The sequence below is a fragment of the Salmo salar genome, chromosome 17 (assembly GCF_965601325.2).
Source record: "Salmo salar chromosome 17, fSalSal1, whole genome shotgun sequence".
In the NCBI taxonomy this organism is placed as follows: Eukaryota; Metazoa; Chordata; class Actinopteri; order Salmoniformes; family Salmonidae; genus Salmo; species Salmo salar.
Window position 1 is genome coordinate 897,159 of NC_138307.1, and position 18,676 is coordinate 915,834.

The 18,676-nt window shown below is 40.0% G+C and overlaps 1 protein-coding gene across 1 annotated transcript; it reads left to right on the top strand.

Moving 5' to 3' along the window:
• Positions 1-412: 412 nt before the first annotated feature.
• Positions 413-17,885, top strand: lnpk (lunapark, ER junction formation factor; the record flags this gene model as incomplete). The annotated part of the gene is given in 13 exon segments (NM_001139815.1): positions 413-490; positions 1,128-1,224; positions 2,121-2,162; positions 2,571-2,758; positions 3,537-3,595; positions 3,897-3,937; positions 10,853-10,936; positions 11,039-11,093; positions 12,330-12,524; positions 13,180-13,270; positions 13,527-13,597; positions 15,241-15,408; positions 17,000-17,885. Coding segments are annotated over 12 exon segments (1,203 nt in total). The 3' UTR covers positions 17,182-17,885.
• Between the last annotated feature and the right edge of the window lie 791 nt (positions 17,886-18,676).

Sequence of the window (18,676 nt, forward strand, 5' to 3'; positions counted from 1 at the left end):
TCAATTTACAGGTGTTCCTTTGTAAAAGTTCATTTGTGGAATTTATTCGCTTCTTAATGCATTTGAGCCAATTCCTCCCCTAACCGAGACGACGCTGGGCCAATTGTGCGCCGCCCTATGGGACTCCAGATCACGGTCGGTTGTGATACAGCCCGGGATTGAACCAGGATCTGTAGTGACGCCTCTAGCACTCTAGCCCTGCGTTACTCGGGAACATAATTAGGTAGGAGGGTTTAGGTTTTTTGTGTTTATTTTCTTTTATACTGATGTAGCTAGAGCTACTACTGTATGTAGTGTAGTAAACCATGATTACCACACACTCCAGCACAGTAGGTGGCGGCATGCACCCTAAACGTTTGTTCACGGACCGCCATTCTACCATAGAAGGAGAGGGAGAAAAAGACGAGGAAGAACCCGACCCCCCGTATTGTTATTGACTCTTTCTTGCATGACACGAACCTATCTAACGTGAAATAGCTATCAAGCAACCGTAAGTAGCAGACTTTGACGTATTTCAATTAGGCCTAAGAATGAAACTGATTAGGCCTGTCTGTTTAACACTAACGTTAGGCTAACGTTACGTGCTAGCGTATGCTGCTAGTAATATTCTGCTAGCTAGTTAGCCAGTTTATATGTCAGCTAGCGAGCTGTCACAAGCATCAATCTACAGTGTTACGTTAGTCTATACAATTATGTTGAGTGACTCAGGATTACAAAACCGTGTCACAGTCGTGCCCAACAATGAGCATTTTCCTTCAGGTGCTTCAATGGAACATGTCAGGGTTGTTTAGCGTTAGCTTCGACTTTTTGTCTCTGAATGGGGGTTTTCACTAGTTACCACAGCCACAAAGTCATAATTATGGCTAAAGTGTACACTGACTATTTCTAAAATGCATCTTCTTAAAATCAGAGTTTAAACCTTAACCACACTGCTAACCGTATGCCTAACCATAAATTAAGACCAAAGAGCACATTTTTTTCCTTCATGAAGTTTTACTTTATAGCCAGTAACAACCATGGGCTAGCTGTCGTTTGCACTTTCCATTCTGTAACCTTACCTAGCTAGCCGTCTGAGCTATTGTTTAGGTAGCAAGCTATGTCTTACCTTTACTTTTCAACACTTTTAGGCAGCTAGCTAACGTAAAGGAAAGAGTGGACAAAGACGAGTAGCGGGACACACCAATACATTCTACAGAGATGGGCGCTGTTGTTTCCCGGTGGAAGGTAACTATATGCACGTTAAACCAGTCCGTAACAGTAGCGTAAGCTAGTTTAGCTATAATAATCCAAAGTATTCTAGCAACCCTGGTTTATAAACGCAGATATCGACTCTGCCACTTGGGTATGCTTTTTTGCCATTAGGTTGAGGGTTATAGCTGCACTCCCTGCCTGTTTCATTACATTGGTTCCAGAAGCGGGAACCCCAAATCTTGTTGCCCGAAGCCCAGCGGTCCATCGACTGTGCCACAAAAGCATGCTTAAGTGGCACAGTCGATATCCAAGCTTATAAACCAGGGTCCCTACACAACTCCCTCTCAAAGAGCGTGTCCTTGCGTTAGACCTCATAGGACGCCGTCTTACAGGAACACGCTCACCAGTCAAGCACACACACTGTAGTGGATGCAAGCTCCGATCCCACTTCTGACACCAATGTAATGAAACAGGCAGGAAGTGCGTCTCGAGCCATCAACCTTCTTGCCCGAAGCCCAGCACGCCATTGATTGTGCTACAAAAGCATGCTCAAGTGGTAGAGTCGATCACTGCACTTATAAAACAGGGTTGAATAAATCTGGAGAATACGACTACTCCACTGTCTAACTAGCTAGCTACCAACCCAATGCTCCTTTAGCATTTCAAGGTTTCAGTTTAACGTAATCAAGTAGCCTACATCACTGACTAGTCAACTGAACTGTACTGTCTGGCTAGTGTCAGAATGGAATTGAGCCAATGTTTTTGGCGTTTGAGGGCATGCATGATGTGTTGAAGTTAATGTTTATAATATCAATTAATTACCTTTTTTATCATTCAGAGAGAAAAAGCATTGCATTCAGCACACACATCTGGTCGTAGCCATTTGTTTTGAGTGATTCAGAAGTAAATTGTATCTAATCTTCAAACAGGCTAAACCAACGACGGTGGAACTTCTAGAAGGCATTGACAAGGTAAGTATTAGGTTAAATGTTGCTATAAGCCCTACTTTTCAACATTATATAGGCTACTAGTATTCAAAAAAGTGTTCACAGCACCAAGCTTCTCCCGCAGTCCTGTCCATGAGCTTCATCTTGTATTCGTCTGTAATTATCAGTCAGGCAGTGATCTGTTTTGATCTTTTAGTGACAGGTGCAGATGTCCACAACTCTGAAATTGGGCAGCACATTGGCCGTCAGATATTAGAAAAGAGGTTATACTTTTTAGAGAAGAATTAGAATGCTACAATAAACCCTTTTTAAATGTATCATAAGGCTGGGAAATACTCTGGCATTACCCAAGCATTCCATAATTCTTATAATCCAACTATTACCTGTTATCTTTTAAAAAATACTTGTCATGGCATTTTGTTGTCTTTTCAGGATATTAAGGACCTTGAGGAATTTAGAGCGAAGAATCAGAGATTGGAGAAGTTGTGGGTGGGAAGACTGCTTCTGTATTCATCTGTGCTTTATCTTATTACTTGCATAAGTGTTTACTTCTGCTATCTCCCCGAACAATGGACAGGACGCATCGTGATGACTTTGCCCTTATTTATATTTCCTATATTGTAAGTACAGCCTACTCTGTCCACTGCCACACATAACCTTAAAGGGGCAATCTGTGATTCAAACAACAATGAAGTGGTGCTCTTTTTTTTTTTTTTTTTTTGGTAAACAACTGAGGCATGGAGGAGGAATGTACTCACTCTCAAATTCATGTTTTATAGCTATACTGTGTTTGTTTGAAATTACATTATTTACAAACATTGGTGTATAACAAGCTTATATTTTGGTTTCTGATAAAAAAGTTGTATTCTTCAAGAATCAATTGCTATATATATATCCTTTATTTAAAAGTACAACAAAATGTATGCACCAATCCCTGATTACCCCTTTAAGTATGTATACTATTATGTGCCTGCAGCCTACTTTGTAAAGATGTTTGCTGGCGGTTCAAAAGTACCCTGGGCACATAAATCAGAGACGATGCCGAGCATCCACATTTTTCATTCACATGAAATCTTCTAAGCACAGACATAGATGTTTTATATTTGTTTAAATCAATAGTTTTTCTTATTCCACAACTGTTCTGGTTTTGTGCATCTAATTCCAAAGTTACTTTTCAATATGTAGGCCTATACTACTCTTTCAGGTCATCAAAATGTCCTGCCATGTAAAATTTCCACCACATAATCTTCAAAGTGAAGAATCTTCTGTTTTGTTCCATTCATCACAAAATGCTTTACCACAGAAAGTGATGCTCTCTCTGATCTGCTTTTCTTAGTAACTATTCAACAATGGGAAGACTGTTTCTGCTGCATTCTAATATTCCTGATTGCTTTTCAGAGTGTGGTTTATGAGGAAGCTGCTGTTATTCCTTTTCTCAAAGCGAACAGAAAGAAACAGTAAGGCTTCTCTTATTTTTATTCAATTTTTGTTGGCCCATCAACAAAATGGGCCTCCCCCTCTTTGGAGGACAAAAGTAACTTTGTTCTACATTTTTGTTTTTACACACATAGGATTCTCTTCTTTACATTAAGTTTATCTTATCTTGTTTTGAATTGCAAGTCTGTCCAATTGTAAAAAAAATTATGATAATACTACAACTATTTATCAATATAAATGTCTCTTAAAATGCAGATGTTTGAAAATGCATGTGTGTTTCATGACAAATACTCAATGCATTCCTTGTCACTTTTGTTTCAGATGACAAACTAGAAGATTTAAAAGTTGAAAAAAGAAAAATCGTAAGTGTAGATTTTTATATCTAATTTATTCCAATAATTATAGATCTTTCAGGGCAGGGCTGGTTTCCTGGACACAAATGAATCCTAGTCCTGGCCTAAAAAGCATGCTCAATGGAGAAACCAGCCCTTAGTGTTTTGAAGTAAGTGTGTCATTGATCCAGAGCTGATATCTTAATGACACAATGACTCTTTCCCTGATTTCCCTTTTAATAGCCCTAAGTGTTTAATCGTATCAGGAGCCCCTTGCACAACTCGCATGCGCTCTAACCTTTGAAACGCATTGATGTAATTTGTGCTGATCTATGCATATTACACACCTTTTTAGAATTTTGCCCCCCCCCATCTCCTACCCCATTCCCTTAGTAGAGGGAGGCTCTTTGCTACAGCAGGCAGACATTGAGTACAGGTGCCTCAAGCTTACAATGGAAGTCTCCTGCCTTTTTAGGAAGCCTTTATTGAGCTCTTAGAGCACTTTGCAGTGAGCTAATTGCCAGTGCTAAGAAATAATCTAAAATCAATGCAGGCTAATTGGCAGAGAGACTGTGTTCCATAAAGCGCTCCCTTAGCGATTCTCTGTAAATTTATAGCAGTAAGCATGGAGAGGATGTCATTTTCTGTCATGTCTAATAACTTCCAATAATTGCGGCTGATGGATTTTCACACCCCATTACCGATTTTGGTGCATGTTATTATTTATCTTCTACTAGCTAACAATTAACAATGTTTGGTGTTTTCCTGATGCAAAGTTGAATTGCAAACCATATTGCTGGATTGCAAAATCAGAATTTCCTTACTTAGCAGTTTTTGTGTTCACACCTACGGGTCCCCTTCTGCCACTGAGTACACATTTTCGGTTACAACAAATGAAACCACTAGGATAATGTTATAAGCGTAAAATTATTTTAAAATCCTGTTGTAGGGTATTTACTATTAGTGTTTATCATGCTATTGTATTTGTATTTATTATTGATCCCATTAGCTGATGCCAAAGCAGCAGCTACTCTTCCTGGGGTCCAGCAAAATTAAGGCAGTTTATACAGTTTTAAAACATTACAATACATTCACAGATTTCACAACACACTGTGTGCCTTCAGGCCCCTACTCCACCACTACCACATATCTACAGTACTAAATCCATGTGTATGTATAGTGCGTATGCTATCGTGTGTCTGTGCCAATGTTTGTGTTGCTTCACAGTCCCCGCTGTTCCATAAGGTGTTTTTTTTAATATGTTTTTAAAAAATCTAATTTCACTGCTTGCGTCAGTTACTTGATGTGGAATAGAGTTCCATGTAGTCATGGCTCTATGTAGTACTGTGTGCCTCCCATAGTCTGTTCTGGACTTGAGACTCTGAAGAGATCTCTTGTGGCATGTCTTGTGGGGTATGCATGGGTGTCCGAGCTGTGTGTCAGTAGTTTAGACAGACAACTCGGTGCATTCAATATGTCAATACCTCTCATAAATAAAAGTAGTGATGAAGTCAATCTCTCCTCCACTTTCAGCCAGGAGAGATTGACATACATATTATTAATATTAGCTCTCTGTGTACCGCCAAGGGCCAGCCGTGCTGCCCTGTTCTGAGCCAATTGCAATTTTCCTAAGTCCTTTTTTTGTGGCACCTGACTAGACGACTGAACAGTAGTCAAGGTGCGACAAAACTAGGTCGTGTAGGACCTGCCTTGTTGATAGTGTTGTTAAGAAGGCATAGCATCGCTTTATTATAGACAGACTTCTCCCTGTCTTAGCTACTACTGCATCAATATGTTTTGACCATGACCGTTTACAATCTGGTGTTACTCCAAGCCGTTTAGTCAACTCAACTTGTTCAATTTTCACATTATTTATTACAAGATTTAGTTGAGATTTAGGGTTTAGTGAGTGTTTTGTTCCAAATACAATGCTTTTAGTGTTAGAAATATTTAGGGCTAATTTATTCCTTGCCAACCACTCTGAAACTAACTGCAGCTCTTTGATTGTTGCAGTCATTTCAGTCGCTGTAGTAGCTGACGTGTATAGTGTTGAGTCATCCGCATACATAGAAACTCTGGCTTTACTCAAAGTCAGTGGCATGTCGTTAGTAAAAATTGAAAAAAGCAAGGGGCCTAAACAGCTACCCTGGGGAATTTCTGATTGTAACTGGATTATATTTGATAGGCTTCCATTAAAGAACACCCTCTGTGTTCTGTTAGACAAGTAACTCTTTATCCACATCATAGTAGGGGGCGTAAAGCCATAACACAAGTTTTTCCAGCAGCAGACTATGATCAATGATGTCAAATGCTGCACTGAAGTCTAACAAGACTTGTGCCCCCACAATTTTTATTCATTTATTTATTTCACCTTTATTTAACCAGGTAGGCTAGTTGAGAATAAGTTCTCGTTTACAACTGCGACCTGGCCAAGATAAAGCAAAGCAGTTCGACACATACAACAGCACAGGGTTACACATGGAATAAACAAACACAGTCAATAATACAGTAGAAAAAGTCAATATACAGTGTGTGCAAATGAGGTAGGATAAGGGAGGTAAGGCAATAAATAGGCGAAGTAATTACAATATAACAATTAAACACTGGAATTTTAGATGTGCAGAAGATGAATGTGCAAGTAGAGATACTGGGGTGCAAAAGAGCAAGATAAATAAATACATTATGGGGATGAGGTAGTTGGATGGGCTATTTACAGATGGGCTATGTACAGGTGCAGTCATGTGGCAGTCATTTTATCATCAATTTCTCTCAGCCAATCATCAGTCATGGTGTCAGTGATGTGCTTATTGAGTGTCCTTCCCTGTAAGCATGCTGAAATTCTGTTGTCAAGTTGTTTACTGTAAAATACCATTGTATCTGGGCAAACACCATTTTTTCCAGAAGTTTAGTAAGGGTTGGTAACAGGCTGATTGGTCAGCTATTTGAGCCAGTAAAGGTGGCTTTACTATTCTTGGGTGGCGGAATGACTTTAGCTTCCCTCCAGGCCTGAGGGCACACACTCTCTAGTAGGCTTAAATTGAAGATGTGGCAAGTAGGAGTGGCAATATCGTCTGCTATTATCCGCAGTAATTTTCCATCTAGATTGTCAGACCCTGGTGGCTTGTCATTGTTGATAGACAATTTTTTTCACCTCTTCCACACTGAATTTATGGAATTCAAAAGTACAATTCTTATCTTTCATAATTTGGTCCGATATACTTGGATGTGTAGTGTCAGCGTTTGTTGCTGGCATGTCATCCCATCCCTAAGTTTGCTTATCTTGCCAATGAAAAACTAATTAAAGTTGTTTGCAATATCAGTGGGCTTTGTGATAATAAATGAAGGAGCAGAGTTGGCTTTTTTCCCAAAATTTAATTTAAAGTGCCCCAAAGCTTTTTACTGTCATTCTTTATATAGTCTATCTTTGCTTCATAGTATATTTTCTTTTCATTTAGTTTAGTCACGTGATTTCTTAATTTGCAGTACGTTTGCCAATCAGTTAGGCTGCCAGACAAAATTGCCATACCTTTTGCCTCACCCCTCTCAACCATACAATTTTTCAATTCCTCATCAATCCAAGGGGATTTACCGTAATTTCTGGACTATTAAGCGCACCTGAATATAAGCCGCACCCACTGAATTTTAAAAAAGATATTATTTTGAACATAAATAAGCCGCACATGACTATAAGCCGCAGGTGCCTACCGGTACATTGAAACAAATGACCTTTACACGGGCTTTAACGAAACACGGCTTGTAACAAAAAAATAAAACATTTGCAGTAAGCTTTAGTTGTCTTTTTGCACTGAGTCAATTCCTCACGCTGCTGTTTCCAACGTCTTATCATCGACTCATTAAGACCAAGCTCCCGTGCAGCAGCTCTATTTCCTTTTCCAACAGCCATATCAATTGCCTTCAACTTGAAAGCTGCATCATATGCATTTCTCTGTGTCTTTGCCATGATGAGGGTGACAAAATGACTACTGTAAACAGAATGATGGGAAGTTTGAGAGCGCTCGATTTAATCTAAACCGTAAACAAAAAAGTTGTCTGACCTTAACCCGTCCGGCAATTTCATTGGTCTAATGAAAGCTTCATGCCGCCAAAAAACTGAGCACGTCACAGAATGTGTTTTTTTTGGGGGAAAAAAATAGAAAGCGGGAAAAATCCATATATTAGCCGCGTCATTGTTTAAGCCGCGAGGTTCAAAGCCTGGGAAAAAAGTTGTGGCTTATAGTCCGGAATTTACGGTAACCGTTTTTACAGTCCATTTTCTTAATCGGTGCGTGTTTATTAATAACTGGAATAAGTCGTTTCATAAATGCGTCAAGTGCAGCGTCTGGTTGCTCCTCATTACACACCACAGACCAGCAAATATTTTTTAGATCATCAACATATGAATCACCTCAACTTCTTTTATAACCTCTTATACACTATATTAGGCCAAGGCTTTGGAACTTTGGTTTTCCTAGATATGGCTTTTGTGTATTTAAGAAGGTCATCAAAAGATTTGCTGTGCTAGGGTTGCAAAAGATTTGCTGTGCTAGGGTTGCAAAGCTACCAGTAATTTACCAGTGGTAACTTTGGTCATTTATACTTGTATTTATTTTTGTATATCTATGTCCATATTGTCCTTGGGTTTCTAGAGGACAGACATATGGTTCAAGAGAGAATAGCTTAATTAATGAAAAAAGCATCTACAATGACATTATTTTCAATTAACTCTAACTCTTCCAACTATTGTTTTTTTCTCACAACATTTACAACAAAGACATAAAATAACAGTATGTTAACAAATATATGAAGGATATTTCATGCTGAAACCCTCATAGTAAACACAAATGGTATTCACTTAGTTGATGATTTATTTTTAGGTTAACGCTTTACAGCTTTGTCATTCAATTATTTGATTATTTTACATGTGATAAGGCCGCACAGAGGGCCAGAGATAATTAGACACCTGTGATAATCTGAAGTACCCCAAAAAGCCACTAGATGTTTTCTGATATATGCACTTAACAAAAATATAAGTGCAACATGCAACAATTTCAAAGATTTTACTGTGTTAAAGTTAATAAGGAAATCAGTCAATTGAAATATATTCATAATGCCCTAATCTATGTTTTTCACATGACTGGGAATACAGATATGCATCTGTTGGTCAGATAGGGGTGTGGATCAGAAAACCAGTCAGTATCTGATGTGACCACCATTTATCTCATGCAGCGTGACATCAACTTTGCAATGGAGTTGATCAGTGTTGATTGTGGAATGTTGTTCCACTCTTCTTCAATGGCTGTGCGAAGTTAATGGATATTGGCGGGAACTGGAACACGCTGTTGTACACGTCGATCCAGAGCATCCCAAACATGTGCAATAGGTGACATGTCTGGTGAGTATCCCATGGAACAACTGGGACATCAGCTTTCAGGAGTTGTGTACAGATCCTTGTGACATGGTGCTGTGCGTTATCATGCTGAAACGAGGTGATGGCGGCGGATGAATGGCTCGACAATGGGCCTCAGGATCTCGTCACGGTATCTCAATCAATCATTCCAATTTATTCATGAAGCCCTTTTACCTCAGCCAAAGTCACAAAGTGCTGTACAGAAACCCAGCCTAAAACCCCAAACAGCAAGCAATGCAGGTGTAGAAGCACGGTGGCTAGGAAAAACTCCCTAGAAAGGCCGGAACCTAGGAAGAAACCTAGAGAGGAACCAGGCTCTGAGGGGTGGCCAGTCCTCTTCTGGCTGTGCCAGGTGGAGATTATAACAGAACATGGCCAAGATGTTCAAACGTTCATAGATGACCAGCATGGTCAGATAATAATAATCACAGTGGTTGTAGAGGGTGCAACAGGTCAGCACCTTAGGAGTAAATGTCAGTTGGCTTTTCACTGCCGATCATTCAGAGTTAGAGACAGCAGGTGCGGTAGAAAGAGTATCTCTGTGCATTCAATTTGCCATCGATAAAATGCAGTTGTATACGTTGTCCGTAACTTATGCCTGCCCATACCATAACCCCATCGCCACCATGGGGCACTCTGTTCACAACGTTGACATCAGCAAACCGCTCGCCCACAGTATGCCCAGTACAGTTGAAACCAGGATTCATCCGTGAAGAGCAGACTTCTCCAGGGTGCCAGTGGCCATCAAAGGTGAGCATTTGCCCTATGAAGTCAGTTACAATGCTGAACTTCAGTCAGGTCAAGACCCTGGTGAGGACGATGAGCACGCAGATGAACTTCCCTTAGAAGGTTTCTGACAATTGTTGCAGAAATTCTTCGGTTTTGCAAACCGACAGTTTCATCAGCTGTCCAGGTGGCTGGTCTCAGACAATCCCGCAGGTGAAGAAGCTAGATGAGATCCTGGCTGGCGTGGTTACATGTGGTCTGCGGTTGTGAGGCCGGTTGGACGTACTACCAAATTCTCTAAAATGACGTTGGATGTGGCTTATTGTAGAGAAATGAACATTAAATTCTCTGGCAACAGCTGTGGTGGAAATTTCTGCATTCAGCATGCCAATTGCACGCTACCTCAAACTGCACATTTTTGAGTAGCCTTTTATTGTCCCCTGCACAAGGTGCACTTGTGTAATGATCATGCTGTTTAATCAGCTTCTTGATATGCCACACCTGTCAAGTGGATGGATTATCTTGGCAAAGGAGAAATGCTCCCCAACAGGAATATAAAATAATTTGTGCACAACATTGGAGAGAAAAGCTTTTTTTGTGTATGGAACATTTATGGGATCTTTTATTTCAGCTCATGAAACATGGGACCAACACTTTAAATGTTGCATTCATATATTTTTTCAGTTTATATGTATTTTAACTTGAAAGCTATCAAAAGTTTGTTTACTGGTAATATACCCTCCCTTTGTAACCTTATGTTGTGCAGATAGAGTTCCTTAACTGATTTTATTTTTAAAACCTTTTTTCTACAGTTGGAAGAGGTGATGGAGACTGAAACCTACAAAAATGCCAAGTTAATTCTTGAGAGGTTTGATCCTGAAGCAAATAAGAAAGTGGCAAGTACAGTATCTGTTTTGTTTTTTTAAACGAACCAATGACTTAATCTGCTATTTATTTAAATTATGAATTGATCTGAGATTCTTATTTTATTTTGAAAGGAAATGGAATTCACGCCAATCAGGCCAGGTCAGATGACTCCTAGACCGGACCAAGGTGAAGGCGTCCTCTCTACATTAGTTGTGTTTCTGTATTCAAGCATAAAACCAAAGATTGTGAAACTATAAATGCCTTACTCACCTTTTGATTGCTACCACATAATTCCTGTGGTTGACTTGGTTACATAGAATTGATCTGTTCATGTGCTCACGGTTTGAGCCTGAGCTGTCAGTCCTGTATAATTGATTACATTCAGGAGAGCAGTCACACACTTCTCTTTCTCTACGTTTTAGTCAATGAACAAATAAGTTGACCATAATTGAGTGAGTGCTTGTGGGAATTGTTGTTTATTCAATGCCCCTTGAGGACTTCAATTCAATCAATGGTAGTCTTGATGTTATGCTGCAAGGTCGGGCAAACTACGAGCCCAACCCCGTTTTATTTTCAGGGTGGGGGGGCATAATTGTTTTTATTATTAATATATGTCCAGGCCTCTCTTGGATGTCTAAAACTTAATAGAAAGTATGTAGAAATGATAATGGACCAATGTAAAATAAAAGGTTAAATAACTGCACTTTTTCTGGCACAGAAATAGATTTTGACAAACAAATCGGTCAAAAACATATTGTTCGTCTCTGTTGAATTTCAAAATCCTGATGTGGCCCTCGAGCCAAAAAGTCTGCCCACCCCGCACTAGTGTATACACCCTTATGTTATAATGGGAAATTGTATTTCCATAGCTAGAGCTGACAGTGAGGACTTGTGAAGAATCAACCACCTCTGCATAATCAAAACAGTTTCTTTGTGAGAAGGTGGAAACGTTTAGTTAGACATTGATATGCAAATGCAGGCTGAAAAGTACCAGTGGCCCTGTTTTGGCCCCAAGTGAGAGCAGGTCCGCAGGAGCCATAGCCCAGTGAGACACGGGTGCCGGCCCGCGTAGATGGAAACAGAAAAGCATGAACTTTCTGGGTAAAACACTGGGGTAAATCTTGCATGGAAATGTGCCGTTAGAGATGTGGGCCAGCAACTGGAATGTTGCCGTTTTGAATCCCTAATCAGACAGGAAAAATCTGGCATAATGTGAGCCGGCAACCGAGGGTTGCTGGTGTCAAATCCTAGATGCCATCTCCTGCCGTTGTGCCCTTGAGCATGGCAAGAAAATGTCCCTGTACTTCAACCCACATTGCCGTAGATATGCAAATTAAACAGAATGCCTTAACTCTGAGAACCATTTGTGTAGTGTCCCCATTTTGAGAAAGAATACCTTTTCTACATGTCCCTCTTCTTCAGAACTCCGTCAACGCAACATAGCCTTGAGGCCCCCTGTCATGGGCGCTGGAACCACCCCTACGGGTCCCCTTCCTCACTCAGCCCCAGGTGGGCCCCCAGGAGGACCCCCCGATAGGGGCCTGTCTGCCGCGGTTGGCCAGCAGACCATAATGAGGAGACCCCCTATGACACCCTGCACCCCTATCCCAGGAATGGGTGAGTAAAGCTCTAATAGGATAGAGTTTTATCTTTCAGTGGGATTGTAATGCCACAGACACACCAGAATGGCTTTCCAAGAGGTGTTGAGGGTCCATGAGTGGTCCAGTCTGTCTTGACTTAAATCTGCTTGATAATCAGAGACAAGGTTTGAATATCGCTCTCCATCAATGGTTCCCAACCAAACCCGTTTTAGCAATTGATAAAAATAATGGTTTTGTTACATTAAGAGTTGTGCAAACTTGGCAGAATCTTATTCAAAATGATTTACAGCTGACAAATGTAATCCTTCTTTAAATGTTTTTATTTGAAGGCAGCAAAATGTGAAAACTGCAAGAGGTGTGTAGACTTTCACTTAGCACTGTATGTAGCCCTCCAAGCTGCTTATAGGTTGTTAATGGATTCCTGTGTAGATTATTAAAACACTTGAGCTTATTTTCTATAGCCTATACTTTTATGTATCCCAAATCTAAATGCCATATTATGCACTAAACAAGGGTGATTTACATTCTTACCTTTCAAGAGGACCTGTTAAAAACCAGCCCGTGTAGTTTTTTTTTAAGGCTGTAGTATTAAAATGTGTAGAAACTAAACTAAGCACTAATTGTCACTGTGTTCCTATGATGTGCTATAATGTTAGGTATGCACCCCCCAGGCCCACCCCTGGCTAGACCCGTCTTACCTCGAGACCGAGGTGCCGTGGACAGAGTCATCGAATACCTTGTGGGAGATGGCCCTCAGAACAGGTCTGTACTTCCGTCCAAAGCATTTCCAATGACCTCATTACTGATGTGCTTCGTAGAGTACTATGCCTACAGTGAGCAGAGGATCGTATTCTCTGTGTGTGGCCTCACTATTTTGTGCTCGTCAGTTGTGACGGTCACTCTAACATACAGCTTTAAATGGTAGACCTTTACTGGAGTTCTCCTTTTAAAAGTTTTGCATCTAGGCAACTTCAAGGTTGATCTCTTCTCACTGTTATGTATGCTCTTTTATCCCCAGATATGCCCTTATATGCCAGCAGTGCTTCTCCCATAATGGCATGGCATTAAAAGAGGAATTTGAATATATTGGTAAGATTTGGAGAAATACTGCTTCCTGTCACTACCCTTCAAACACTGCATTAACTTTGCCCTTCGGTGCTTGGCTGCCATCTTTGTATTTTGTATTTATTATGGATCTCCATTAGCTGCAGACAAGGCAGCAGGTACTCTTCCTGGGGTCTGGCAAAATTGAGGCAGTTATACAATTAAAAAAACATTACAATACATTCATAACATGTTTCACAACACACTTTGTGCCCTCAGGCCTCTACTCCACTACCACATATCTACAACACAAGATCCATGTGTACGTGTGTGTATAGTGCGTTTTGTTATCTTGTGTGTGTATGCATGTGTCTACGCCTATGTTTGTGTTGCTTCACAGTCCCCGCTGTTCCATAAGGTGTAGTTTTATCATTTCAAAAAATCTGATTCTACTGCTTGCATCAGTTACCTGATGTGGAATAGAGTTCCATGTAGTCATGGCTCTATGTAGTACTGTGCGCCTCCCATAGTCTGTTCTGGACTTGGACTGTGAAGAGACCTCTGGTGGCATGTCTTGTGGGTGTCTGAGCTGTTTGCTAGTTTAAACAGACAGCTCGGTGCTTTCAACATATCAATACCTCTCACAAAAACAAGTCCATATCTCCTACACTTTAAGCCAGGAGAGATTGAAATGCATATTATTAATTTTAGCTCTCTGTGTACATCCAAGGGCCAGCCGTGCTGCCCTGTTCTGAGCCAATTGCAAAGTCCCTCTTTGTGGCACCTGACCACACGAGTGAACAGTAGTCCAGGTGCGATTAACTAGAGCCTGTAGGACCTGCCTTGTTGTTAGTGCTGTTAACAAGGCTTGGGCTTTTTTTATGGACAGACTTCTTCCTATCCTAGCTACAGTTGTATCAATATGTTTTGACCATGACAGTTTACAAACCACAGTTACTGGATTGCAGCTTTGTCATCTCAACTTGCTCAGGTTCCACATTACTTATTACAAGATTTAGTTGAGGATTAGGCTTGAGTGAATGATTTGTCCCAAATACAATGCTTTTAGTTTGAAATATTTAGGACTAACTTATTCCTTGCCACCCATGTTAGGTGTTTCAGTCGCGGTAGTAGCTGACATGTATAGTGTTGAGTCATCCGCATACATAGACGCAAAACCAGTGGCATGTCGTTAGTAAAGATTGAAAAAATGGGTCTAGACAGCTGCCCTGTGGAATTCCTGATTCTACCTGGATTATGTTGGAGAGGCTTCCATTAAAGAACACCCTCTGTGTTCTGTTAGACTGGTAACTCTTTATCCACAATATAGCAGGGATGTAAAGCCATAACACATGTTTTTCCAGCAGTAGACTGTGATCAATAATGTCAAAAGCTGCACTGAAGTCTAATAAAATAGCCCCCACAATCTTTTTTATAATTTCTCTCAGCCAATCATCAGTAATTTGTGAAAGTGCTGTGCTTGTTGAATGTCCTTGGCATATTTTTTTTTTGTAATATGCTGGTGCAACCAACTTTTTGTAACCAAAGTAGCTCAAGCTATGACATCGAAATAAGGTAATCCATTGAGCAGATGCAGTTATGCATCTTCAACAAAAAAAGTGGGGCAATTGGTGAAGCACATGGCACCTTGCCTTTGAAATAATGTTACTTACATTATGACCGTTTAGCTTTCAGGTGTGCGTACTGTTATGTCCTGAACCATGCAAGGAAGACCCGACCTCAAGCTCCAAGACTCCCAGAATTTAGCTTTGAGCGGAGAATGCGCTCGGAATCACCCACCCCAGAAAAATCTGCGGCATCAGAGGCCACTGATGAGAGCGCACCCCCCTCTGGAGGTATAGTAACTAGAGTTACCTTTGGAAATGAACTAATCATATATGTAGCACTTGGCCAAATGATCAGAGGAGTTAAGTGGACCCAAATGTATCAGCGTTGACATTAAAGTAAAACAAGTTGTTTATTTTATTCAGGGCTCTAAATGAACAGGTTGTAAATTAACAGCACTGGTGCTCCCAACTTTAAAAATGGTTTAAATTTAAGAGCAACCAGAAAATGTTTTTTTTTTTTCAATCGATTGAGATATATCCTATATGAATTCTAGCTACTTCTGAAGCACATTTTGTGCCCTAGAAACTCATGTAACCCTGTTGATATAAATACCTGTCACTGAAATTAGTAATTTGTGGAATATCAATACACCCAGTTACTACAAAGATAAAGGCATCCTTCCTAAACTCATTTGCCAGGGAGGAAAGAAACTGCTCAGGGATTTTACCATGAGTCCAGTGGTGATTTTAAAACAGTTACAGAGTTGAATGGCTGTGATGGAAGAAAACTGAGGATGGGTCAACAACATTCTAGTTACTCCACAATACTAACCTAAATGACAGAGTGATCAACTTGGTTAGTCATGAATTCTTAATCTTCAGGTCATTAAAACCACATGGTAAATGTAGCATAGTGTTTGTTGCTATAACAAACTCAATGATCAATTTAACATTGTCGTCTTTTTGTGCATGTTTGTTTTATCCTAATATTTACCATTGCTTTATACTTTGTCTTTGAATAGCTGATCAAAGTGAAGACAGTGGTCCCAGTCATGTGGCTACCAGGGCGCCCACTGTATCTTTAGCAACTGCTTCATGGAGTGCAGTGCACAGTTTCGCCATTGTCCACCATCACCACAAAGGTCCCATCCTACCACAGCCTGGTGCTTTGCAGATTTTAGTCCCACCAATCACTTACCCTGATTAAAGGCTATTTAAATTGACTTCTTGTGGCATCTGGCCCCATAATCATATCACGATCTTAAAATGATCAAGCAACTAACAATCAGATTTGGGGTCAATTTATTTTTAATTCAGGAATTGAAATGAAATTCCAGTTTTACCCTTCTGTCTGATATTACAGCTACACAAGCTATTGCATGGCATCACACAATGATGTTGATGCATTATTTCATGTTGGACCATCAAATGACCATTGTACTGATCCCACTCTTTTGACCCTGAGAGTTGTTGATAATTAACTTAATTCTGGAGTAATGTAAAGCTTTCTGTGTTTGCAGATCAAGTCATTGTATATAATATTAACAGGCTGGGCATGCTGCAAATTATTATTGTAGTGTAATTACACAAAGTTAGTGATTTAATGGTTTGACTGTTAAAATTATTTAACCCTGTCACTCACACCCCCCCGCCCCCCCCCCCTCTCTTTCTGATATTTTTGTGAATGTTTGATAATGGGCTGCTCTGACAGTTTGACAGTAATACTTTACAGTAAATATATTATAATGGCTTATGAATGTGTGGTTTGTACATAGTGGCTCAGAGGCAGAGAGAGAGAGAGTCCTGTTATCTGAAACAAACAAGTGGTAGATATGTATGGTTAATGTAAGCTTTATAAATGTCTGTCTTCTGGTTGCAGATGAGAAGGAGCTGGAGGCCCCTTCTGATGAAGTGGAGCCTCAAGTTGAAAAGGCCCAGTCTACAGAGGAGACCCCAGACCCCAATGTAGAGAACCCAGAGGCCGCAGAGACGGTACACACAGAAGAGGAGCCTGAGAGACCAGGAGAAAAGCAAGAAGTCCCCCAATTGGAAACAGAGTAGAAAACATTGAATTCCCACCCTCCCCTCTATGTATATCAGCTGACATGGTGTAGTGTTTGTTTAAAAATCATGTGGTACCCAGCTCCTGGATTTACATAAGATGCTTGTAATGCACAATATTCTTTGGAAGTGAAATAATAATCTAGAAATAATAATCTAGAATTGACCACTTTTTCTCACTTAAACCATAACTTGGCAGGTGTGAGCATTTCTTACATTGACTTTGATGATCAAAATTACTGACTTGCCAAATCCACTTTCTCTTTTGAAAAGATACATTTGCCAAATGCACTGCTCCGGTCTGTCTTTCAAGATTTGCTCTGATTGTGTAATTCTTTAGGCTACACAATAAATAGTTAAGACATGTTTTAAATTTATTTACAGCAGTTCTGGAAATATTGAAACGTATTCAATCGTAAGCCTAGTCGGGCAAAACTTTTGTTTATACAGTGAGAATAGAATGAATTGAGATATTATTTATTATGGCCAAGAAGCAGTTCCACATATCTTCTTTTAAGCCTGTGTTATGTTCAGCCATGAAGTAAATAAAAAAATGTATTTTGTGTTGGAGCTTAATTTGTATGTCAGGTTTTCGGCATACCAAATCTTTGCAAATGCCTGTTTCTATTAATATGTACATGGCATGCCAAATAATGTGTATATATATTTTTTTTTTATGAAATAAAAAACATGTTCTCAATCAATTCATGGTAGACTATTGAAACAAGACAAAGGGTGCTTCTACTTCATATTACTCCAGGGTAGACTGCAGTGCTTTGCAGGCAGCGCCATAGTGGGCAATTCCATACAAGATTGTCCCAAAGATATTTATTATGTTTTGGTTCTTACTGACATGAAATTCATGGGAAGGATGTTTGGCATACCTTTGACGTTTGCAAAATGTTTATTGAGAACTAATAAGTTGGGGAATTTGTGACATTTAGGCCTTACCCAGGCCTTAAGACACTACAAAGATGAGTAAAATTGTGCTTAAGTCAGATAAGTTGCATGGACTGTGCAATGGTGTTTAACATGTGGTTAATTTCTTTATGATCAAATAAGGAGAGACTTATCACACAAGTTAGAGTTATACTTAAACTAAATATGTATCCACTTAGAGAGCAGGTCAATACAACACACACATAGTGAATCGATTGAGTGCTCTGCGATAACAATGGCTGGTCGACGAATCCCTCTTAGATGATTCGTTGAGAGCCCCGACACAAAGGATACAAACACACAGCAAAGATACAACCCCTTAGTCTACATGACACACAACAGATGTGTGGAAGATACTAATAATTCACAGCAGACCGTGTCTGCTGTAAAGACTTCTCATTGTGTAGAAACCAGGTCTGGCCCCCAAAACAAAGTTCCTCTTATCGTTATCCATACCGGAGCCATCTCCATCCTGGTACCTCCCAGCACACAAACAACTCAACAACTCATGCTATGGCATGCAGTCTTGTTAGGTTTATCACCTAAGGAATCGTAA